We start from the raw sequence: 27,260 nt of genomic DNA, 5'->3' as shown, positions 1-27,260 counted from the left end.
GATTTTACCTAAAATTTGGTCAGTATATTCCTATTACTCTTCTAACTAATATTTGGGGTAGTAATTACAAAATCAAAGTTTAGAAAGTTTATATTAAAGGAAAAATATGAATTAACAAACGCAAAAGCATTGGATACACTTTTAAAAAAAGTATTTTTCTGAAATAAATTTAAATTACTTTTGCTAAGCGCGATTCAATAATGCAAACGAGTTATCACTGACCAATCAGAGAGCTATATATTAAAATAATTTTATAAAATTCTTCCAGTTTGGGCTTAATCCTTCAAAGTCAACCAGTCCATTTATAAAAATGCCTAAAACTAAAGAGTTGTCAAAAGACATTCATCAAAAAATCATTGATAAGTACAAAGAAGGACAAGGATATCGAATAATATCAAGGGAACTTAATAAACCCCTCAGTACAGTTGGAAACGTTATTAGAAAGTTTAAAAATCCTGGTGAAGCTGTTGCAAATCTTCCAAGATGTGGTTGGCCAAGGATACAAACGAAAAAAAAATCAAGGGGTGTAAGCAGAAAGGTACAAAAAACTTTTATTACTCGTGGTGAAATTCAAATCGACCTCAAAGAAGCTGGGATTAATGTGAGCAAGGATACAATCAGTAGAGTTCTAAATCCTGCAGGTTTTGTATCGAGGTCCCCAAGAAAAGTTCCATTATTGAAGCTTAAACATGTCAGATCACGTTTGAATTATGTTAAAACATATGGGGAACAACCCCAATAATTTTGGAACAAGGTAGTCTGGTCAGACGAAACGAAAATCGAAATTTTTGGAAGAAACACAGCAACACATGTATGGCGTAAAAATGGCACCGCTTATAACAAAAGAATACCATTCCTACGGTAAAGTTTGGCAGTGGTTCGATTATAGTATGGGGGGGTGTTTTTAATCCAAAGGTACGGGTGAACTAAAAATCATCAATGGAAGAATGAATGGACGTATGTACAGGAAGATTTTGTAGAAAAACCTCCAGAAATCTGCTGATATGTTGGGACATAATAGCAATTTCGTGTTTCAGCAGGACAATGATCCCAAGCATACTGCCAAACTAACCAAAGAATGGCGTAGAAATCACGGAATTGACGTTCTCGTTTTGGTCCAGTCAATCTCCAGACATCAACCCAATTGAAAGTTTGTGGAAAATATTGAAGATAAATGTTCACAAAATATTTAACAAAATATTTAACAACTAGAACAGTTCTGTAAAGAAGAATGGCGCAAAATACCTGCATATTTTTGCAAACAAACATATGTGCAACTATAGAAAGCGGTTGGAAACTGTTGAACGCAATAAAGGCCATACAACCAAATATTAAATCAATGTATCCAATACTTTTGCGTTATTTGATTTATATATTTCCTTTAATATAAACTTTCTAAACTTTAATTTTGTAATTAATACCCCAAATATTAGTTAGAATAGTAATAGGAATATACTGACGAAATTTTAGGTAAAATCTTGAATCCTAATTAAAGTTATGAAGAAAAATGTAATGTATACCGTGACGCTGTATATATATATATATATATATATATATATATATATGTGTGTGTGTGTGTGTGTGTGTGTGTGTGTGTGTGTATTTAGACAAATATTATTGAATAGCACGGAGTTATTCTGTTTTACGATTTTCCTTTTCATCTTCTCCAATCTCCGAGTAGTCCTTTTTGTGTTCTTCTCGAAATTGTATATGTTCGATCCATAATCGCGAGCGCTTTCGACAGAAGTGCTTCTATCATCCTCAGGCATATTGTAGAAATAAATGTAGAAATTGTTTTTTTAAATTACATATATATGCATTTTTCATAGTCACGTGGTAGCTTGTTACAAGTTAGATCGGCGGACGTTTATATATATATATATATATATATATATATATATATATATATATATTAAATATATTTATATACATATACACACACATACATATTCAAAATTTATCCTAAACATTTCAAAAGGGTCCGGCTGCACTCATAATTAATATTATTTATCTGAGTCTTCTTTGTTTTAATGTACAACGCCTCTAGTATTTTTAGCCTATTTACATTTCTCTCACTCGGCAATACTCTTGTATTTTCTACCATAATTCTTCGAAATTTCGAATAATGGCAGCCATGTTCCTTCAAATGTTGTGATATGGAGCTAGAGTCAGAGAGGTGGAGAGTCAATCTTCGCGACAATGTGTTAATTGCAGCCGAAACCAATTGAAATGTTTGGGATAAATTTTGAATATGTGTGTTTATGTGTATATATATATATATATATATATATATATATGCATATATATATAAAGTCCGCCCACCTAACTTGTAACAAGCTATATTTTTGAATATACTATATTTATAATTTTTTTAGTGTAGGAAGTTAAAATATGGGGTTTGGGGAGGAGTGAATAAGCGATTTTTGAAAATTTCAAATGATAAAAGTTAAAAATCTAGCGATTTTCTGAACATTTCTTTCTCCTGACCTCGCGAGGTTTTTTTAAATGTCAGAAAAGGATATTTTGGTCTCACAGGCTTAATGTAAACAGAATGTGTTTACAATATCGGTTAATTTTCAATGGGTTTAATCACATGATTATTGATAATGTAACGATGTGATTGAAATTTGATTTAAATTAACCGCACGTGGTCGCTTTGCTATCAAATATTCATCGAAAAATGGTAGGGACAAACAATGAATGCCGACGCTCAAAGTGTATAAACATTTTGACTCCTCCCTTTACTTAAAAATTCACCAAAAATCAGGAAATTAACAAATTCTAATGAAAATTGCAGTATTTTTCAAATAATGGTCGCAGAATATAATGAACAAATTATTTTTACTTAACTCTTAGTGAAAATCTTTTATTTTGTTTAAACAAAAAATACCTTTACTAAAGTTATGGTTTTCAGTAGTAAATAAAAAACGCAAGAATTTATTTTTGCTTTTTTTATATAAATAAAGCATCGTTAATTGTAATAATAAAAAATAATTTTTATAGAAACATTCCGAAAAATCCCCTAAAGTCCGTATTAATGAATTCGAAGAAAAATAAATTCCTCACATACTATCAGGAAATAAAAGATTCAATTAGATCCCTATTTCAGTCACCTAAATTATTTAGGGTGAAATGAGTTTAGGAATTTATAGCCAAACATAATTTTTTTTTGCTTAAAAAAATAGCATTAATACAGTAACTTATGTAAAATTTGCATAGAATGCTCTGCTTTACGGTTGTTGTAAAAATGGAACGGAAATTTGAATTTCGTTACCTTTTAAATTCGGTACATTTTTACATTACGTCCAACTCATCGTTCACATTCGACACGTCAACTTTTATAGCTTTTCAGATATTCTGGCAAGGTTAGGGGTGTCTATTCCGAAAGCCGTTCTAACATCGATAGATTGGTAGGTGTATTCGTGAAAAATAGTGAATAATTCCACCCCGTCTTTCCGAGCTTATAACTCCTCGAAAAATGTAACTCAAGCTCTAATTTTTTTCAATTAAAGGAGCAAGGACCAAGGTTTCATCAAAAACAAAAACAACGTGGTTTTTAAAAAACAAAAAAGGTTTTAAACTTCGGAATTTATAGGTAAATTTCTAAAAACACTACTTTTGTTTGTTTTTAATTTGAATATATTATTTATTGACCTTTTCTATTCAATTTCTGATATATAACACTTTGGTGAGTAAATTAATTATTTACTTTTTAATAGACATTTCAAAATGGGAGGCGTGAATTATTCGACCCCTTGTCTTTCCAAGCTTATAACTACTCGAAAAATGTAATTCAAGACCTAATTTTTTTTCAATTAAAGGACCGAGGACCAATGTTTCATTAAAAAAAAACAAAAGAAAAAACAATGTGGTTTAAAAAAAAACTTCGAACTTTACAGATAAATTTCTAAAAAACACTACTTTTTTTGTTTTAAATTTGAATATATTATTTATTGACCTTTTCTCTTCAATTTGTGATATATAAAACTTTGATGTGTAAATTAATTATTTACTTTTTAATAGACACTTGAAAATGGGGGCGTGAATGTAAAAAACGTTTGTCTAAAATATTATATTCGGTTTATTGGAAAGAGCATAAAATTTCACATTGATCCTGAAAATATCGTAAAAATAGAATCAATAGAAAAATTTTGATAGATTTATAAAGTTTAAAAATTGAAAAATATTGAGTTCGTAAAATTAATTACTGTTTTTAAAAAATAAAAAAATATTTCTATTACTTTTAATACAACTGTAATAGTTTATTTTGGAAGTATAATCCATAAAGAAAATAAACGACCCACTTTTAAAAGAGAAATTACGAGTTTTTTATATTTTATTCGCAGTTTCGTGATAGGGGTGTCAAAAATTCCTACAAAATTCTGATACATCTACTAGATTGGAGTGTTTATTCGTTGTAAACATACCCGACAACCTATAAATGTCGACATTTCCAATGTGAATGGTAAGTTGGACTTATGTAAAAAATAACAAAAAGATATACCAAACTGACTTTTTCGTTTTAAAATGGAATTATTTCCCTTTCGTTATTAACTTTTTTTTTTTAATATTTTGTGTTTTATATACATAAAGTACAATTTTTGAATGTTACTGTTTTGATTATATTCGTTTGAGGGGGGCACAATTAAAAAATTAAGAAAGATTAAAACGGAGTGAAATTTAAGTTTCCGTTCCATTTTTACAACCGTAAAACAGCGCATACTCAGCAAGTTTTATTGTAATTTATAAGCATAATGTTGAAACACTAAATCAACATTTTATTTATTTTTCTGCATAATTTATGATGGAAGTATTTTTCTGTTTATTGTCTGAACATCCGTTAAAAAAAATAATTTGTACATTCTCATGACAAAAAGACTCATGTGTAGGTAACCTACCTCTAAATTTTAAGTGTTTAGACCTAAAATTGGCGGAGGAGTTTGGTAGAGTCTGCAAAGGTAAACTCTATTAACGTTGACCTCTTGGCAGCCCAATTTTCGCTCAAAAACTGATTGAAAAGCTTGCTGCATGTCTGAATGCCTTTTATGTAAAACTTCAAATGTTTAGACCCAAAATTGGCTGAGTAGTTTGCTAGAGATTGCAATGGTTAAATCCTTTAAACTTTGGCCCCTTTACAGCCAAATTATCAGTCAAGAACCGATTAAAAATCTTGTCTTATTTCTTAATACACTTTACGTAAAATTTTAAAATTTTAGACCAAACATTGGCTGAGTAATTTGGTAGAAATTGAGTACAAAATTTTCCGAAAATCCCAATAGCCATCATGTCAAATCTTGAGTCTGTAGACTGAATATTGACAGAGCAGTTTGGTAGGGAAATGTGCACACACAGACACGCACACACACAGACAATTTCACTTTTATAGATATATAGATATATAAAGAAGTTGGAGATTGGGGTCAATTAGGTTAAACATATTTATACAGCGTGTCCCAGGAGTTATGGTTGGGACACCAGTGCATACGTGGCAATAATAGTTCATACGATTGTGCCTTAAAAATATGTGGGTTACTGGCAGGTGTAAAATTTCGTATAAAATTCAAACGGCCTATATTTTAAGAGAAAGCGGTTAACGATTTCTATGTCTCGCATACACATATTTACTCTCTGTCCGTTTCTGCTTGATATCATAACTAGCGGGTGCGTTCACAACACCACACATGTCATGCAAGTTAGACGACAATATTACACGCGGAGACTTACCTGAATGTGAGAAAAAAACCATCGATGAGTTTTAATGAGTAAGTTTATGAAACATATTTTTTCGCACTATTATACACGTTTGTAAAGTTATGTAATATATTTTCTTCCCTTTTCGCACTGATATACATTTTTGTAAATTTATGGAATATATTTACTTTTTCTTTAATACTAATATACATGTTTGAAGATATTTTTAAATGGTGCTTTTTTTTATTGCTCTGGTTATTTGGACTATTGTTTTCGTCTTGAATGTTATTTTCACAATGTTTCGGTCGATGTAACCTCCGACCTTTTACATGTGTTTCTTGGTGGACTTGGCAGTCTTTATGTCAAGCTTGGGATTCACAACTCGAATCAGACCTTTTATTCAATTCACGTGTTAGGTCTAGTTAGCGCGGATTTTAGCTTGATCTTATTCCCTCAGGCACATCGGGTAGAAGTTTAGTTAAAACATATCGTTGCGATTTAAACTTTCTACGCAGTTATTATTTACGGAACAACAACAAGCAACCCCTAGAAACTGAATAAAAGTTCTGCAATACTCTTGTATTTTCTACCATAATTCTTCAAAATTTCGAATAATGGCAGCCATGTCCCTTCAAATGTTGTGATATGGAGCTAGAGTCAGAGAGGTGGAGAGTCAATCTTCGCGACAATGTGTTAATTGCAGCCGAAACCAATTGAAATGTTTGGGATAAATTTTGAATATGTGTGTGTGTGTGTGTATAAATATATTTAATATATATATATATATATATATATATATATATATATATATATATATATATATATGTATATATATATATATATATATATATATATATATATATATATATATATAAAAAGTCCGCTCACCTAACTTGTAACAAGCTACCATTGCGTATATCATTGCGATTTAAACTTTCTACAGAACAAAAATAAGCAACCACTGGAAATTGAATAAAAGTTCCCGGGTTGAATATAAGATTCCCAGATTCAATAAGATACGGTCGAAAGTTATATCGATCGAAACGTTGTGAATTTAACACTCAAGAGGGGAACAGTAGTGCAAATACAGACACACACACATATATATGTATGTATATATACATATACATGTGTGTGTGTGTGTGTGTGTGTGTGTGTGTGTGTGTGTGTGCAAGTGAGGGGGTGGCGGCTTCGCCCGGACGTAAAATACGCTTAAATATGATATTTTAATTTGTCCTGTTTTCGTATATATTATTATAGAATCGTGTTTACAAAAGTAAAAAAAAATATTTGGGCGCAATCAGCTAGAATCTAAACAGAAACTGTAGCATTCAAAGCTGGTGACGTTACCACTTTACCAACGTGACACGCATATGAACTGATTAAAAATTTAAAATGAAAATAAACTAAGATGAATGCGTAAATTGTATCAGGATTTTGTTTTAATTTTGTGCCATTAAAAACGATTTTAACATGTATATATATATATATATATATATATATATATATATATATATATATATATATATATATATATATAGCCAGTAGAGTTTAGTTTCCAAGAAGTACATCCAATGAAACAACATGTGTCTACCAAAATAGTGCTCAATGAGTGAACAGAGCAGGTATATTAATTTTATTTATACAAACATTAATGGCTACATATGTGCATACATGTTTCTGTAATCACCCACGTTGGGGAATTACGTCTTCAGGCCAAGAATTACCGTCGAAAGTATTTGGTGGAAATATCACTTTCGACGGCAATTCTTGGCCTGAAGACGTAATCCCCCAACGTGGGTGATTACATAAACATGTATGCACATATGTAGCCATTAATGTTTGTATAAATAAAATTAATATATATATATATATATATATATATATATGTATATATATATATATATATATGGTTCTCATTTTGTAATTTCTCTCTTCTTACTATTGGGTCCCATTTAACTAGGGACAGACTTCTCTTTGGACTAATGCACTGCCCGGAAAAACACAATTTTCCATTTTCATTATTTCAGCTGTTTTGTAAACTTTACAATCGGAGTTTTGAAAACTTTACAATCGGATTGTATGCATTGTCACGCTGGAAGAAGAACTATTTTGCATTTTGGATCAACTCGAGAGGAGTTTGATTCAAGCTGAAATATTATGCGCGGTTTGGTTTTATATTAGTTTTTAACATATCCAATATTTTTTTCATTTTTTTATTTGGCAATTTATAGCTACAATAAATTGCGGTTTCACTTCATGACTTAACTAGCAAATTCTAGCATTGCTACAAATATAATTTGCTGATTTCTTTATGTCCTATGATGAGAAAAATAATAAGAATAGCATTCTTTGAAACTCCGCGGAATAATGACTATGTAAATTGTTTTGGGTTTTTTTTTTAGTATTCAGTCGAACAATAAATTTTGATTGTGACGTTCAACTTACAGTTTTAATTTTCTTTCTCTTATATATATATATATATATATATATATATATATATATATATATATATACACTTATATACACACACACACACACACGCTTATTTATTATATTTTTCTTAGTCTTTTCAACTTTTTCTCGGAAACTACCAGTCCAATCTGACTGAAATTTTGTACGAATATTTGTTATAAGTTGCAGCGAACTAAGTATTATAATATCCGTTCTCTACACAGTTAAGGATTAATAGGGATAATTATTTAATTAAAAAATGAGCACAAATTTAGCCAAGCTCAGCTATCAAATTGGCATTAAAAACTCATTCTAAGTCAACGACCTATAACTTTTGTCAGTTTTTAACGCACTAGAATGTCTAATTTGTATCATCTTTTACGTCATTTTTACAACGTTAGGTTCAAGCATTACAATTATTATCTGCCTTTATACGTATGTATTTTACAATTATCTCCCTTTATATGTATTTTTTAAAATTATCCCCCTTTATGCGTTTTTTTTTTTTACTGTTTTAAACTGCAAAGCGTTGTTCATAATGTATACGAACCAACCATTTAATACGAATATGATTACCTTTTATAAATAATTTCAATTTGTCATATCGTCTCATCTATTATCATATAAAAAGAACGTTAGCTGTGTATGTGTGTGTGTGTGTGTGTGTGTGTCTGTGTGAGTTTGTTCCTTATGGACTCCTAAACGGCAGGACCGATTTTTTGGAAATTTCACACAAATGTAATTTATGTGCCTGGAAGTGTTTTTAGGTAGGTTCTGTATCGAAATGTCTGAAATAAGAATCGATAATTGATAATTGGGAAAATCCGATGAAAAAAGGAACTGGCGATTTTAACTAAAGTTAACGCCTTATACAGCCTAACATCACAAGTTAATTTGAGAAAGTTTTTTATCGCATAAGCAGAAAAGCCTGACATATAAAATCAACAGTATTACTATTTAGACTACAATTTAACCATGATACTTGACGTTTTCATTTTAAACTTTAATACAAGTCATTATCCCCGCACAAGTAGAAGGCTCTACATATAATATCAACATTTGGTTCTTTGATATAAAAGGGACGCATTCGAAATGGATGTTTCTGTTTAAAGCACAAGTGAATCATGGTACTTGGTATTTGCATTTTAAACTTTATTTCAAGCCATTTTCTAAAATTAATTTTATAAAATCAACAGTAACTTCTCTACAGTGCAATGTAGACAAAATATATGGACTAAGTAACTGAAACGAAAAACACTCGTCTAGCTGAATCCACTGTCAAAAACATTCCCCACTCTTTATCTATGCCTAAATCAAAACGTAGATTCCATGAAAAAAGCTTCTTTCTTAGAACGGCACGCCTGTGGAACTCTGTTCCGTCTGCCTGCTTCCCTCCTAACTACAACTTGGATGTCTTCAAGTCCAATGTAAACAAATTCCTGATGAACCGTCTCCTTAAGTAGACACTTAAAATATCCACACTAACGTACTGTACTTACAATAACCCTTATCCCTGAGTGGCTTCTGGGCCTTGATAAGTGGTGACCACCTTGTAAAATATATATATATATATATATATTACTGAAATTAACTGGTAACTGATGAAATTGTCGTTATGAATGTATTTTGTATCAACATTTCATATTTTCTGATTATTTTTAATTAAGGAAGTTTGATATGCGTTAGCATATTTTAATTAGTGACCCTTCTCATCTATTAATGCTTCATTTATTCAAATTTTCTATCCATGCCATGTATAAATACCATTTTCTATACAAGCATTAACAAGAACAAGGTAAACCAACGCACACACATACACAATGATACGCTGTCAGATACTCACCTACGTATATTACTTACATACACGTTTTATTCACATTATGAACATTTGACTTTATATATATATATATATATATATATATATATATATATATATATATATATATATATATATAAAAGGGCGAATGAACTCTTTTTCTGGGTCAACGGCCAACTAGCACCGTGTATATTTGTGTGTGTGTATATGAGTATTGGGGTGGAGAGGGTTCCGTAAGCCGTGATGAAGGCAACCTTTCTAGGAGAAGCAAATCTCTGATTTAAAAAACCATAAAGCAGAAGACCATTACCCGCATTAAGCTGGTCTGCAGTTTAATTTGTTGCTGGCTATCTTGCTCTTGCTTGTTGCTGGATCTCAACATTTTGAACCGAGAGAGAGACTTAGCTGTCGTACAAAGCTAAGACTCTGTAACATCATCTTTGTATAGATACTCCCTCAGGTATTTGGGCTCATGGATTTTAAATGTCTGAGGGAGTGGCACTCGTCTGACAAGACGTTGCAATCATCATCATATATATATAAATGCGTGTATACACATATATACGTATATATATATATATATATATATATATATATTTGGTAAAACTGGTCATTAGTAAAAACTTGAAGATAGTACTCAATACTATTGCAGAGCAAATATGTGTTTTATTTTTTATTACCGTTTTATCTCTTTGGCTACATATATTTCAGATGTTGAACGATGTTTACGATTCTACAGCCTCGTCATCTACTTCTTACTGGAGACTTTATCTCCACATATAAGGATATAAGACTTATATACATATATGTGGAAATAAGGTCCCCAGTAAGAAGTAGATAACGAGACTGCTATGTGGAGATAAGGTCTCCAGTAAGAAGTATATGACAAAGCTGTTGGATGGTAAACATGGTCCAACATCTGAAACATATGTAGCCAAACAGATAAAACGGTAATAAAAATTTTTATATATATATATATATATATATATATATATATATATATATATATATCGACTGGTGTTAATCGTGACATCCTGCAATATATATAGGTAGTTTTTTTTTTGTTTATATCCGTTAGAAGCGCTGAGTGAAATTTGAAGAATAAAATGCGTATAAATACGTTTGAAGCCAAAAACTGCAACTCGAAATTTTTTATAAGAAATATATTTCAGAGTGTTAATTTTTTAAGAAATATATTTCGGAGTATAACTCCTTTGTCAATCTTATTTTTTCTCTTTTTCTTCGATATTATGTAGAGCTGAAGATAGTTCGATGAAGAGTCCACGTGATGCTGTTAACTACGAGGTTTTTATGAAGCCTGATAGGTTACGTGTTGTCGCGCTTTTTGAAAATCTGGGTCGTTTTTTTGTTGTTGTTTATATCCGTTATAAGCACTGAGCGAAATTTGAAGAATAAAATACGTATAAATACGTTTGAAGCCAAAAACTGCAACGCATATTTTTTTTATAAAATAAACGAGTGTTTATTTTTTAAGAAATATATTTCGGGGTATAACTCCTTTGTCAATCTTGTTTTTCTCTCATTTTCTTCGACATGATGTAGAGTGGAAGATAGTTCGATGAAGAGTTCACGTGATGTTGTTAACTGCGGGGTTTTTATGAAGCCGGATAGGTGACTGCACAGATTTTCAAAATGTGTTTGTGTGTATGTGCGTGTGTGTGTGTGTGAGTGTGTGTGTTCGAATACAAGTTACAAATGCCCTTTAGGAGAGAGCAACAATTAAACTAATAGTTATGGATGTTACGTTGGTTACACAACCATGACTCTATCTCGTCGCCTTGCCATGCATAATATAAAATCTAGGACAAAAATAGATGGTCACATTCAATGCTGCCAAGACTAACCTTGCTTCCTTCAATAATTACAAGAAACTTTCTCAACCACCAATAGCTATGGCTAAAGATACATTACCTGAAAGTACTTCTTTCAAACTCCTCGGCTTGACGTTCATAGAGAACATGAGCTGGAAGAGATACATTGAGAGCATTGCCAAGGCTGCTGCGAAGAAGGTGGGCTCTCTCTCTATCGTGCTAGAAAGCTACTTACGCCTGAAAGTATCCTGTACCTTTACAAGACCACCATTCGCCCATGTATGGAGTACTGTTGTCACATGCGGGCTGGTGCATCTGCTACTAGTCTCTTACTCCTGGACAAGGTTCAAAAGAGAGTTGCCAACATGATAGGTCCTGAACTGTCATCTAATCTTCAACCTCTGTCTCATCGACGATATGTTGCATTCCTCTGCCTGTTTTACAAGTATTTTAATGGTGAATGCTCCGACGAACTACAAGCACTTGTACTCCATCGAAAACTCGGGGAGCAGCAAAATCCCACCCCTACACAGTACAGATCCCTAGATGTAAGAAAACCTTCTCCTCTAATAGTTTCTGCCCCAGAACTGCTAGACTTTGGAACTCCCTTTGTAGTTCCTGGTTTCCCAACTATACAGATATGCAGAAGTTCAAGTATAATGTGAACATATCGGTGCTTAACTCCCTACATAGTATCCCTGCAACGTATGTCCCCAATAGTAGCCCCCTACACCAAAGTTACACAGTGACTTGTTTGGAGTAAAAATGAAATAAAAAAAAACATAACTGCCCCCTTCGAAGTTAGAAAAATTCAACTGGGCAATAGACAAATAACACCCAACGCATCCAATGTCAAAAGTCTAAAATACTTGAAGCCATTTATATTCAAACACAAAACTAAACTTACCCTTAAACAACTTACATTCCAATCTAATCAGAACACACTCACATAATTACCGTAATCCCCTCTATATGACCTAGTACTAACTATAGGAATAATAGTAACTAGCAGGACCCGTGGAAATCCACGTTAGTTAAAATCTTTTAAAACACATCAGTAAGAAATTCCTTATTGTTATATTACAAAAATGAACGTATGGAAGCAAGTAGAACAAAGAACTTTAGTTTAAACTTTTATTGAAGGTCAATGCGATCGTAACTGATGCTGTTGATATTGTCAGGAAGTGCTGGTGATGATTGAGGCGGTGACAGGGACGTCGATCAGCTGCTTGGAGTGAGAATAGTGGTCAGTCAGCAGGTTCTTGGGAATCAGACTGTGAATTTAAAAAAAAACTGTGTGACATTGTTGACATCGATTTTGTGAAAGTTCTGATGACCCCAAGTTGTTTAATATTTCAGGACATTTTGGATTACATGTGTGAGTAATGAATATGTCACAGAAACCTGCCATTGCATCTTGATAAAGCTGTTGTAGATTCCTATTACTTCCTGTAAATGTAGATGGTAGAATAACTGGTACACCAGAATAACCATTTTCATTCCTTGCTAAATGATCCATTAAGCCAAAATATTGAGCAGCTCTCAATAAACGTTCATAACACTATTGTAAGAATCATGCTGAAAGCCATTCTTAATATGGGGAGGGGGGTTAACTATTCTGAAACTACACTTAACAATGTAAAAAAATAAGGGAAAACATATGTATGAACAATAAATATTTCTTCAGTTAAATAAAATATTCTGTAAATCTTTTAATAAGGAATAAATATTTATTTTAAACCATAATTATTGAAACAAAGTATTTTACTGCATAAAAAACGGTTATGGGGAGAAGGGTTAACTATTTTGGACCTTCACCTAAATAGCGATTTAATGAAAAAAAAATTAATGATCTTGTATCTTTTTTTAATAATTTGTTTTAAAATAAGGGAAAAAATCTTTGATACCGCTATTGTAAGAATCATGCAGAAAGCCATTCTTAATATGGTTTTAACTATTCTGAAACTTACCTAACAATGTAATTAAAATAATGGAAAAAATTATTTAGTTAAATAAAATATACTGAAAATCTTTAAATAGGAAATAAATATTTCTTTAAATAAATTAAATCGTAAGTAATGAAACAAATATTACAAAAATTGTTGTGTCCATTTTCTATAGTATTTAAATATGTATGCGCTGTCGGTGGGCATTAGAAGATGATGACTGCCTTTAAAAGAAGCAAAATAAAACGAACAAAACATAAATAATAACTATATAAACAACGTGAAGCTGTATAAATGTTACAAAATTACTCGATTCGGCATTAAAGAACACGAAAAAGGATTGATATGCCGTAAAACAAAAACAAAACAGAACAAGACGTAAAATATGTTTTGACTCTGTGTTACTCAGTTTATTTGCGAATGGTGACTTTGGTGATTTATGTAATAAAGTCATTTTTGACTTTTGTAACATTTATTTCTAAACATACGTTTTGTTATGTAAGGCTCACTCAAAAGTAAATAAAAATATAAAAAAAGATAAAGTTGCACAGTAAAAAAAAAACCGACTTCGTAACATTAAATATAAAAAATATATTTATTACTGAATAAAATAGAATAAGAGTTCCGTATTCACTACAATAATAAACAGAAGACATCGTTAAAAATGTAAGTAAAATACTATTTAAACTGTGGAACGATACCTTCTATGCATGATTGTCTTTAAAATAATCCGGAACCATAAATAGACAGTTCATATATGTATTTTTTTTCGGAAAGTTTTGGGAAATAAAAGGGTTTAATGATTTTTAATTAATAAAGATTGAACAATAAAGGGAGATAATTCACATTAATTAATGTTTGCGATGATGATGACGCGTTTCATTAATTAATGTTTGCGATGATGATGACGTGACACCGTGCGGACAAGCATATTAATATATAGATTCTTTCGATCTACATACTAAAAAGATCAGCAGAAATATTAAAAAATCAAAAAGGTATAATTAAACGGCAGCTCTCTGTTGTCTAAAACAACGTTTGTTTAATTATGCATTATATATTTACTTAATGGTTGTTAGACGGTGATGACCAGGTGTCTTTTTAATATTGCTTTGTTGTGGGGGGAGGACTTTGATCATCAGTTATTTTAAGTAGCAGGGTTTTTTGGGGGGGGGGTCTAAACAAAATAATTGTTAATATAGCTGTGATAGTTGAATATACCCGTATGAAACCGAACCGTGACCGTCGCGTCACCCAGTAAGCCCTTCGGTAATCTCCAAAAATACCGTTAGGGCTTACAACATGGCCGCCAGAAGAGTCACGTGATCCGGTTGATCCAAAACATGAATCGTGCAAATGGAAAACGCAGCCTTGAAGGCAAACTTTGACAAACAATCACAATTTGTTTGTATTTAATTTTTTGTTGATATAATGTTGTTATAAAAATAGGCAAACTTTGAGAAACAATCTTAGGTTGTTTTTAGTTAAAACAGTGTTTATAAAAAGTATTTTATTCAGAACAAACAAGTGGTCGAGTGGTCGACGGAACGCAATTGAACCAATTGAATTGTTTGTCAAAGTTTGCTTTAAATTTGCGTTTTCCGGTTTCGTAATACGGCGATTCATGTTTTGGATCAACCGGATAACGTGACTCTTCTGGCGGCCATGTTGTAAGCCCTAACGGTATTTTTGAAGATTACCAGCCCTTCTTCAGTGCGTTGGTGGAATCGTCTTTGCTGCAATGTCCACAAGGCCAGATCTTCTGTGATCGTCTAGAGATTTCGTCTTCGGAGATACCGGGTGCTCGTTGACGAAAGCAGTTCCACAAGTTAAAAAAAAATAATAATGAAAACATCAGCACATCAAAGAATTTTGAATAACAAAGACTCCGGAGGTTGGATTATATAGAATGTATTAAAAGAAAACCATAAAAGAAATATATACAAACGTATGTATAGTTTAGAGTATGAGTTTGTAAGCAAGCGTTTAAACTTCTAAGTGGGGCTTCCACTTGCTGGAATTCACAAGTCTATTAACTTAACCCTTTTTAGTTATCGGGCAATAGGCGAGGGGGGGAGAGAGAGAAGAGGTGAGGTGGCTTGACTCTCTCTCTTCTGCTTCTAAATCTGAATATGTATCTGAATTTGTTTTAATTCTGACTTTCTTGGTCTTTATATAGTACCGCACTTGGCGGGACGACAATTATCAAATCCTTCCCGACCAATTAGAATGCTCCATAACCAAATCGTCTTATTCTCTCTCATTGGTTAATTTGACTGATGACCAAAAATTGGCCACCTCCCACAATCCAAGAATAATTATAACTCCTCCCCGATCAACCAAAAACGCTCAAATGGAAAATACCCAGTTTTCTCTCATTGGATAATTCGGAAACTGCGTAATACGCGATAACCGTGTAAGTAAGAAAACTGCGTCCAGAAGAAAAATGCTTTGTGAATTCTGCCCTCAGATGTGACACCTGTTCATTATCAAAGGAATTAACAATTTATTGTTCTGTTAACATCTCGACAAAATATGTTATTGAAAATTGAAAAATCTCTTGATTTAAATTTCAAAACTGCGATTCGGCTTGAGAATGAAAAACGTTAGGAAGGTCACTTTGGGTTCAAATGGCTTTATCAGAGTCACACCAAATCATTTAATATTTGATTCGAAAAAACATTCTTTGAAGCCGACAAATGCGTGTGTGAAATTTTAACTCCAAAGAAATTATTTATCTTTGTTTTCACAAATATATTTTGTGACGCCAACAAATACGTGTGTGTGTGTGTGTGTGTGTGTGTGTGTGTGTGTGTGTGTGTGTGTGTGTGTGTGTGTAGTTTATTAGTTCAAAGCAAAAAACATAATTTACCTTTTTGTTGTTTCTAGCTGACACATGAATTGTGTCATTGAATTTGTCACCATCCTCAGTTTTATCAAAGGAAAAAAATATTTCCCTTTTTTGCACTGGATATGACTGTATCGGAATTTGTCACCATCGCTCGACTTGAAAACAAAACGTATGTTTTTTTAAGTTATCATTCTGTCCATTTTAACTAGATCATTATTATTGTTTTGCTTTAAAGAAAAAAAATACTTTGGAAAAATTGAAGCCAACAAGGTTCTCTGGTAGTGCCCGGCACAAGATATTAACATTTATCTTTTAGTTAACCGGTGTTGCCCGGAATAAAATCTTAACATCTATCTTTCGATTACCCGATATTGCTCGGGATAAAATACTAGCGTTAAATAAAAGCGTCACATCGACCCTAATGGTCTGATGCTGCCTCTTTTTGGTGTTACACCCGCCAATAGCAAAAATTTAACAGAATGTTATGTTATTTAATCCATAACGTGTTTTTTCTTTTTTTTTACTTAATCAATAATTAATAATTAATAATTAATGATTAATGATTAATAATTAATAATTAATACCTAATACTGAATAATAAATAATTAATAATTAATCTAATTTATAATGTATAATTAAAATTAATAATGAATAATGATTAATTTTAATTAATAATTATTAATTAATAATGAATCTAATTTATAATGTATAATTAATAATTAATTTATTATAATAAAAATAATAATGAATAATGATTAATTAATAATTAATAATTATTAATTATCAACTATTATTTATTATTAATCTACTTTATAATGTATAATTGATAATTAATTAATTATAATTAAAATTAATAATGAATAATGATTAATTTTAATTAATAATTATAAATTAATAATGAATCTAATTTATAATGTATAATTAATAATTAATTTATTATTATTAAAAGTAATAATGAATAATGATTAATTAATAATTAATAATTATTAATTATTAACTATTATTTATTATTAATCTAATTTATAATGTATAATTGATAATTAATTAATTATCATTAAAATTAATAATGAATAATGAATAATTGATAATTAATAATTGATAATTAATAAATCATAAGTGATAATTAATAATTACAATTGATAATTAATAAATCATAATTAACAATTAATAATTAAATTGATTATTAATAAATCATAAAAAATAATTAATAATGAATAATTAATCTACAGTGTAACGTCACCAGCTTTGAATGCTACGGTTTTGGTTTCGGTTTCGATTCTAGCTGATAGCACCCAAATACCTTTTTATTTACTTTTGAAATTACTACTATAATAATTTATACGAAATCTTGACAAATGTAAATATCATATTTAAGCGTATTTTACGACGGGGAAAAGCCCCCCACCCCCACCCCCACCCCTCTAGTAATTTAATAAATTCACTGAAATTGTGCCGGATATGTAAGATTTGTATATCTTACATTTTTTTTCTTGATTTCTCTGTAATTGTGGGTTGTTTTTTGGTTTTTTTTTACACAGTGATCACCACTTATCAAGGCCGAAAGCCACTCAGGGATAAGGGTTATTGCAAGTACATTACGTTAGTGTGGAGATTTGATGAAGTGTTTAATTAAGGGGGCGGTTCATTAGGAATTTGTTAACATTGGACTTGAAGACATCCAAGTTTTAGTCCGGAGGGAAGCAGGCAGACGGAACAGAGTTCCACAGGCGTGCAGTTCTAAGAAAGAAGCTGTGTTCATGGAATCTACGTTTGGATTTAGGCACAGATATAGAGTGGAGGAAATTTTTCACAGTGGATTCAGCCAGACGGGTGTTTTTCGTGAAAGATTGGCGAGAGGGGGACCAGAGATTGGAGTTCAGACGAGCACCTGCCATGAAAATAACGATAAAACAAGGATAGGCTCGCAACGTCTTTTCTGTGGGAGAGAGGTTGCAGGGTAGAGAAAAGGGCATCCCCCACTAAGCCACGAAGTCTATTTTGTACTCTGTCCAGGCATGATAGGCTGTTTTTGGTCGCTCCTTCCCAGATATGGCAACAGTATTCCATCCTTGGACGTACTTGGCTTTTATATAGATAGAGAATTGCATCAGTAGTGAGATATCTTCTGGAGCGGTAGAAGGATCCCACCATCTTTCTAGCGACCTTGGCAACAGACTTGATGTACGTGTTCCATTTCAGATCAGGAGTAAAGGTCAAACCCAGAAGCTTGTCAAAACACGGGGCCTCACCCAGACTAGAGCCATCCATCACAATTGATGTTAGCTGGGGATCAGAGCGTTGATGATGTAAGGATAGGAGTTTGGTTTTGGATGCATTAAAGGTAACCAGCCACATCTTCCCCCACTAAACCACGCGCTCGAGATCAGAGGAGAGAGAATCAGAGAGAACTTTGTCTTTTTTCTATAATTGCGATATAATTCTTTGTTAAACACGACTGTCGTTCCAAATTTAAAGCCTCCTATTTTTTTTTAACTCAAAATCTTGAAGAGTTACAAAGACAGAAGCGGTATCATTAAAACGAGCTATGCGGTTTGATCTGATCGAGTGAAATAAAAAAAAAAATAGGAGGCGTTATTTTTGGAACGGCCGTCGTAATACATACAATATATATGTAAATGTTTCCTCTATAATTTTAATATAGTCCTTTGTGACATAATATGGTTAATATTGTTAGGTTTGTAAAACCTTAAACAAAAGCAACCATTTTTTTCTAATTTTTTAACTTTTCAAATATATTTAATTTTTTAAACTCACGTTCACCCCTAACAAAGCATATAGCCACTTGGACGTAAGGGGCTACTATTTGGAACCATGCCTAAGATAGATTAACAAGATGTTTGTTTACGTTACATTTAAACTTCTGCATATCAGTACAGTAAGGAACGCAGGTAGCGGGAAGGGAATTACACAATAGCTGATGAGGGAAGATACTATTAGATTAGAAACCTTTATGCCATTTAGAGCCCTCAACAGTGAAGTGGTGAGATTTTGCTACTAAGCGGGTTTAGCGGGGATATATACGCGAGGGGGACACAAGTGCAATCGATTCATCAGACACATTCCATTTAAATATTTGTAAAACAGGTACAGAGATGCAATATTGCGGTGATGGCACAGGAGTATTATCCTTCTTCTAAAGTGTCTTCACGTCCAGATTGCATTTTTGAAATTCACCAGTTGTGATAATCAGGCTTTAGTAGGGTGTATTCCAGTTCCTGTTCTCACTGCTCATTTGAAACTGAAAGCATAAACATTGGTAACCTCATTGATCATCTCATTGGTCATCTCATTGGTCATCTCATTGGTCATCTCATTGGTCATCTCACTGGTCACCTCATAAGACAAGCAATACTTAATTTCCAAAAGTCTAGGAATTGTTGGGGATTGTTGGCAGCTGTTGTCGCTAGACTAATATCTGCTAAGTATAGATATGAATTGAGTTGAGCAGTTGCTATGAAAATAACGATAGACCAGAGATCGACTTGCGACATTTCTTCTTTGAGAAAACGGAAGTAGGGTGGAAATGATGGCCTCACTCACTAGATTACGAAGCCGTTTTTGTATTGTCTCAAGACAGTAAAGTGTACTCTTAAAAGCTTCGCTTATAAACAGGTAGAGAATTGCGTCGGAATATCGGATACTTTTTAGAATGATCAAACCATTTTACTAGGATTGGTACGGAATTTGATGTAAGTCTTCTATTTAAGGTTAAGGTTAAGGTTGTAATGTCTTCCTGAAGACATTACAAGAAAATATTTAAAATTCAAATAAACATTATTGTATGATTTTCTATATTTTTTATAAATATTATTGGCTACATATATGCGTACATGTTTCAGCTGTGATTTTAATCCTAATTATCTATGAGCGATATTTCTGACAAGGTGTGAGGGAGAGAATCGCTTTCCCCTGGGCCGGCAATGAAGTATAAATGACTTCTTTTTCTGATGTTGTTGTTGTTGTTGTTGTTGTTGTTGTCATGTCACTAATTTCTTTAAAATATCGTTCTCTCAGCAGCTATTTTTCTCTATCTTTTCAGATGAATCTAGCTGAACCGATCCAAGGATTTGGATTTTTCTTTTTTTGAAAACCGTGCGGATCTACCAGGAATTGAAAGAGTACGACAACACGATTAAAACAAGAAAAAAATGTTAACAAGGTCTTACCTCAGATTTTTAGCACTCATCGGAACGGATATTCTGAACCGCGCCCTAACAGCAGGGTAGTCTCTCGCCGATTATATGCACAGTAAAGATGGTAGCCATTTCGATAAACAGCTGAAAATTTTTATTACATAACGTAATATTCTTCGAGATGGTCACTCATCTAAATACTAACCAGGGTCAACATTGCTTAGCTTCAGAGTTCTGAACGTTATTTACTTTCTTGATCTTTCCTAGACTTTCTATTATTGTGTCCTGTACGGCTAACATTCTATGAGCCATGTTTCTGACAAAGAGGGAAGAATTGCTGGCTACTGGGTCGAATCTATCAAGCTAACACTTAACGTTGACTATTTCTGGTTTTGTCTTGAAGTACATTTTCGGCTATATTAAATGGCTTAATTACTTGCCTGGAGCAAACCCCCTCCAAAAAAAAAAACGTATTAATATGAACTGTTCAAGGTCACCTTTTCCCCCCTAATTCTAATCGTATTCTGTTTTGGTGTTTTTTATTTATTTTTTTTTTTTTTTGGCAACCAATCGATGCACGATAACCAACCTGTGCTTATGTGGAACTTATTTTGTTGCCCCAACTACCTCAACTGCTGGAATCTCTATGACTTCACAGTCTATCGCGAAAGGCAGTCAACTTTGTGTTCCTTGCTCAAAACTTCTAAAAGAACGATGCGGTTTCGACGGATTGGGAAACTCGACTTGAAGAAGTCTTTACTTTTGATTGTCATTGCCTATCTCTTTGCTGGGTTAGGTATGATACTGTGGAGTGGTCTGGTTGTGCCGACATTCACCAAGACCCGGCTTATCGTGGACAAGGAGTCACTGTCCATCGACAACCTATTCCTTCAAGATTCTTTGTCCGTCACCAGGCAAGCGGTATCCGTCAAGGGAAAATATTCAGTAAAGATCAGACCACCGGCATATAACTTTAGCTTCTTTTCGCCAAGTGTCAAGGTCGACCAAGAAACCGCTAACTTCTGGGTGAGAAACTCGAACGCAAGCTGTTCGGGACGCATTGTCGGCTACGCGAATGAGTTTGTGAAGTTAACAGACGTTTTAGTTGACCCCATCTTGAGCCATGGTCGGGATGGAGGTGAAAATCTGACCAGTGTTCTTAACCAAGCGGAGGAAGAAGAGTATTTGACGTTTGACCCCGGATTCTTTAAAATAAAATGCAAATCAATTCCGCCCTATGAATTTTCCAAAAACAATCACTTGAACAGCTGGTGGTCGTCCCTGCAAGGAGTGTCTAAATTAAAGGCTAACCCCGACGCGGCCGTCGAGACGTGCTTTACTATAGCTATCACAAGATACGAATATGTAAATTTTTATCACACGATGACAGACTTTTATAATGTTTTCCTAATGCTCATCATTTTCAAACAGCAACCACATAATGTCCGCATTTTGTGGATCGATGCGCACCCGATTGGCTCGCTGGATGTTGTCTGGAATAAGCTCTTCACTGGCTATACCAGGTTGAAAACAATCAAACGGCCGGTAATGTTCCGGCAACTCGTCTGGGGTATCATAGGATACAACAGCCCTCTCTTACAGTTCGATCATCCAACTCTTCCCTTCGTGGAGGAGTTTCGAGAATTCTTTTTGCGAAAATACAACCAGTCGTTGACGAAAAAACTCGACTGTCACGGATTGAACGTTCTTTTTATTTGGCGACGAGATTACGTCGCCCATCCTCGCAACCCGAAAGGCTTAGTGTCTCGCAAGATACAAAACGAGGATGAACTACTTATCAATGCCCGGAAGTTACTCGCGGGGGATAAGCACAACGTCCGGGGAGTTCAGGTGGATCTTTACTCGATGGAGCAGCAGTTGAGGTGGATCAGCGACACGGACATCTTGGTGGGGATGCACGGTGCCGGCTTGACGCATGCGCTCTTCCTGCCTAAGCACGCCGGGGTGATTGAGTTTTATCCCACCTACTGGTCAGACACGAACGCTCACTTCCGGTCGATCGCCCGTTGGCGGAAGTTGAAATATATGAAATGGCAAAACAGCGATACGAATAACGAACTCGACAATTGCTACACCCGAATTCCCGTAAATATCGCGGTCGATATGTTGAAAGAAATGAAACAACAATTATGTCCTAAAAAATAATTACATTTAATTCATCAGTGACTGATCGATAACTCAAGTTTGAAATTAAATTAACAAAATTGTATTCCATGTATAAATAAAATATTTAAAAATTGGATTTTTTAAAAATACAGAACAGAAAGGTTATAAAACATTTCCGCTATGAAATCATTTGGGTATATATTTACAATAACCCCGCTATGAGAAAATCCTCTTCTGTTTTAATCATTCATGGACCGTGGTTATGTCAATAGTCATAAATCCTTATTTTAAACGAGGTGTATCTACCTGAAGTTGCCCGACATTCGCCAGTTACACCTTATCGCCTTATTTGGCGTAAGGTTTGATAATTTTATTCTAATCAATTGGAATTCATTTATGAGTTTTATTTATTTATTTATTTATTGCAGACTATAATCCTTATTTCAGTTGTTATTTCACGGCGCGTTTCGGCCAACTATTCATCTGGCCTTCGTCAGGTGATAATCGCGACGGGCCCGTGGCGCAGTGGATAAAGACATTGAATCTCTACAGATCCAGGTGAGCATTATCTAAAGATAGCGGTTTCAATCCTACCCAAAGCCGGCCAGAATCTTAGTTGGCCAAAACGTGGTGAGACAAAAAACAACTATGGAAGGCAGTAATTGCTGAGAATGAAGTAAGGATATTCAAAGTTTCTATCCCGCCGTGCTTACCAATGACGAAGGCCAGAGGAATAGTTGGCCGAAAAGTCGTGAAACAATAAAAAAGATGAAGATAATAGTCCCCAATGAATAAATGTTTGATAACGGTTTTGGATACTTTAGTTCATTCTTCAATCAAATTATATCAAAGACAAAAAGCGGCCTTTGATGCTATTTACTAAACACTGAGTTGGGTGCCAAGAGTAAGCGGTAAAAGAAATAACCCTCTCTTCTACATCATGATGTTGCAGATGATGAAAAGGGGGATCTCGTGTCACCCTTGATTGCGGTTAATCGATTATTTTATACATAAAGTTATAAAGAAAAAAGAAACAAAATTAAAGTATTTATCGTTTTATTATTTTAATTGTTATCTTAATAAAATTTGGATGAAAAGCAAAATCACAAAATAATGCGTTAATAACACATAGACGCCACACACCCACAAACACATACAAGCACATGTACAAAGAAAAACACACTCACAAACATACGTGCACACCAACAAACACATACAAGCACATGTACAAAGAAAAACACACTCACCAACATACGTGCACACCAACAAACACATACAAGCACATGTACAAAGAAAAACACACCCACAAACGTACGTGCACACTCACAAACACATACAAACTCATGTACACTCAAACACGTATATATAAACACACGTAACACACATACAAATACACGTATACACAAACACACATAAACACACAAGCAAACGAATTTAGAAGCACACAAGCAAACGCACATGCAAGCATACACATGCAAAAGCACGTACACACAAATAAACACAAAAACATACGTACACATCAACACACACATACAAATACACATACAAAGAAAAACACACCCACAAACACACGTACAAAAACACAGACAGACGTACACTCAAACACGTATACATAAACACACGTACCACAGTGACACATTCACAAACACACGTATACACACGCAAACACACAAACACGCGTATATAGAAGCACACACACACAAACACAAGTTAATACAAACATATATATGCAAACGTACGTACACACAAATACGCCCATAAACATACGTGCACACTAACACACACATACAAAGAAAAATACACGCACAAACACACGTACAAAAACACATACAAACACACGCACACTGAAACACGTATATATAAACACACATACCATAAACACACACTGACAAACACACGTATACATAAACACACATAAACACACAAACACGCGTATATAGAAAATCACACATAAACGCACGTACATACAAACATACATATGTAAACGCACGTACACACAAATACACCCACAAACATACGTACACACAACACATACGTACACGCAACACACACGTACACACAACACACACGTACGAACACATATGCAAAGAAAAACACACCCATAAACACACGTACTCTCTCATTTCCTCTCAGAGCAGCGTAAGGCGGTCAAATGATTACATTTTTATAGACCTTCTATGGGGTTTTAGCAGGTAAAAATAGCTGCTATAGGAACCAAAATTGGAAAATAATTAGAACTTGACAGGAGTAAGTCGACTAAACATATTATTTGTACGCATGCGCAAAGATATACATTTGTACGCTATACTTGGTTCAATTTTTACTATTTTATATCCATCTGACGATAGCTCAAACAGTAACGACTAAGGTTGGAGCGTTATGAGTTTTAGTTTCAATTCTAGCTGATGGCACCGAAGTCATTTTTAAAGTTTTGAAGTCACTACTATATATATAATAATCGATAGAGAATTGACTGCATAATAATAAATACGGAATCTGCATAGAATAAAATATCATATTTAAGCGTATTTTACAATCGGGCAACGCCGAGCGGTCAGATAGTAACAATTATTTATGAATATGCAAAGCATGTCTTGAGTCCGGTAAGTGATGTAAGCTGGCAAATAGTTTGATAATCAAATACCTTTTCACATTACATCTTAACACAGTATCCGATTTCCTTCGTACATTTGCTAATCTTCACCTTGCATCAGACATTGATATGTACGGATGCTCAAAATGGTAACAAACAACTTATCAGCTAATAAAGTTGCCATGTACATATCGATACCACGTCCACTCATTCATTCAAGTTGTGTCCTGCCTGGAACAGGCATTGACAGCTATGGCTTTCCATCTATCTATCTTCCTCGAAGTATTCATGAATTCATTGTTGCTCATCATTTTGACGTTGCCCAAGTGTTCAGTGGTAATCCTTACCGAGCGAAGTGCTCTGATTCAGAACCCTATTCACGCTGTTTCTTGAATAAAGAGTTTGATGCATTGCCATAGTTTTCTTTGCAGTTATACAGACAGTGCGTTGCAGTTTCTTTCTGTCCGAGCAATGCCTATACTGGGTGATTGTCCTGACCATTGTATCCAGAGGTATCTTCTGCTCAGCACAACTAAATACGAATCCATGAACAGAATTATTTCTGATTGATTCCATATTACATCAGCCAACTGCTTTCCCTGACATAACGTTACCCTGATCTGGGGGCTAAATGGGTGCTCGACTAGTCCTAACGGAGGAAAAGGGACGTCTTACTTTTGCTTTGACAGAAGTGCGGTCCCGTTTCCCTAGGAAAACATGTTAGAATAACAAAGCAACGCATAACATGTTTTAAAAAACGCATAAAATGTTTTAAAAAAAGCATAACATGTTAAAAAATCATAACATATTAATAAAAAACAAAAAAGCATAACATTAAAAACCCATAACATGTTAAAAAAAAAGCTTAACATACAAAACGCATAACATGTTAAAAAAAACAAAGAGCATAAGATTAAAAAACATAACATGTTAAAAAGAGCATAACATTAAAAAACATAACATGTTAAAAAAGGCATAACATTAAAAAACATAAGATGTTAAAAAAAGCAAATCATTAAAAAACATATCATGTTAAAAAATAAAAAAGTATAACATTAAAAAACGTAAAATGTTAAAAAAGCATAACATTAAAAAACATATCATGTTAAAAAATAAAAAAGCATAAAATTAAAAAACGTAAAATGTTAAAAAAGCATAACATTAAAAAACATAACATGTTAAAAAATTAAAACAAGCATAAAATTAAAAAACGTAAAATGTTAAAAAAGCATAACATTAAAAAACATAACATGTTAAAAATTAAAAACAGCATAACATTAAAAAACATAACATGTTAAAAAATTAAAACAAGCATAACGTTAAAAAACGTAAAATGTTAAAACATTAAAAAAGCATAACATTAAAAAACATAACATGTTAAAAAATTAAACAAGCATTACGTTAAAAAACATAACATGTTAAAAAATTAAAACAGCATAACATTAAAAAACATAACATGTTAAAAAATTTAAAAAAGCATAACATTAAAAAACATAACATGTTAAAAAATTAAAAAAGCATAACATTAAAAAACATAACATGTTAAAAAATTAAAAAAAGCATAACGTTAAAAAACATAACATGTTAAAAAATTTAAAAAAGCATAACATTAAAAAACATAACATGTTAAAAAATTAAAAAAAGCATAACATTAAAAAACATAACATGTTAAAAAATTAAAAAAGCATAACATTAAAAAACATAACATGTTAAAAAATTAAAAAAGCATAACATTAAAAAACGTAACATGTTAAAAAAGCATACCATTAAAAAACATCAAATGTTTAAAAATAACA

At 33.0% G+C, this 27,260-nt stretch overlaps 2 protein-coding genes across 3 annotated transcripts in view; both read left to right on the top strand.

Annotated features, from left to right (window-relative positions):
• The window catches only part of LOC145297833 (uncharacterized), a 1,294,147-nt gene extending 1,273,362 nt beyond the window's left edge, over positions 1-20,785 (top strand). For both annotated transcript variants that reach the window (XM_080144164.1, XM_080144162.1), the window contains one exon: positions 20,651-20,785. In XM_080144164.1, the coding sequence (XP_080000290.1) occupies positions 20,651-20,698 (48 nt within the window). In that variant the 3' untranslated portion in view covers positions 20,699-20,785. The remainder of the gene's footprint in view (positions 1-20,650) is intronic.
• On the top strand, positions 20,757-23,933 carry LOC145297832 (uncharacterized). Its single transcript, XM_080144161.1, has one exon. The coding sequence runs from the start codon at positions 21,318-21,320 to the stop codon at positions 22,908-22,910; it is 1,593 nt and encodes a 530-aa protein (XP_080000287.1). The 5' UTR covers positions 20,757-21,317; the 3' UTR covers positions 22,911-23,933.
• Positions 23,934-27,260: the final 3,327 nt, after the last annotated feature.

The sequence above is a fragment of the Euprymna scolopes genome, chromosome 18, assembly GCF_053919585.1.
Source record: "Euprymna scolopes isolate OS-2025 chromosome 18, ASM5391958v1, whole genome shotgun sequence".
NCBI classification, from domain to species: domain Eukaryota; kingdom Metazoa; phylum Mollusca; class Cephalopoda; order Sepiida; family Sepiolidae; genus Euprymna; species Euprymna scolopes.
This window is presented reverse-complemented; position numbering and strand designations above follow the sequence as displayed.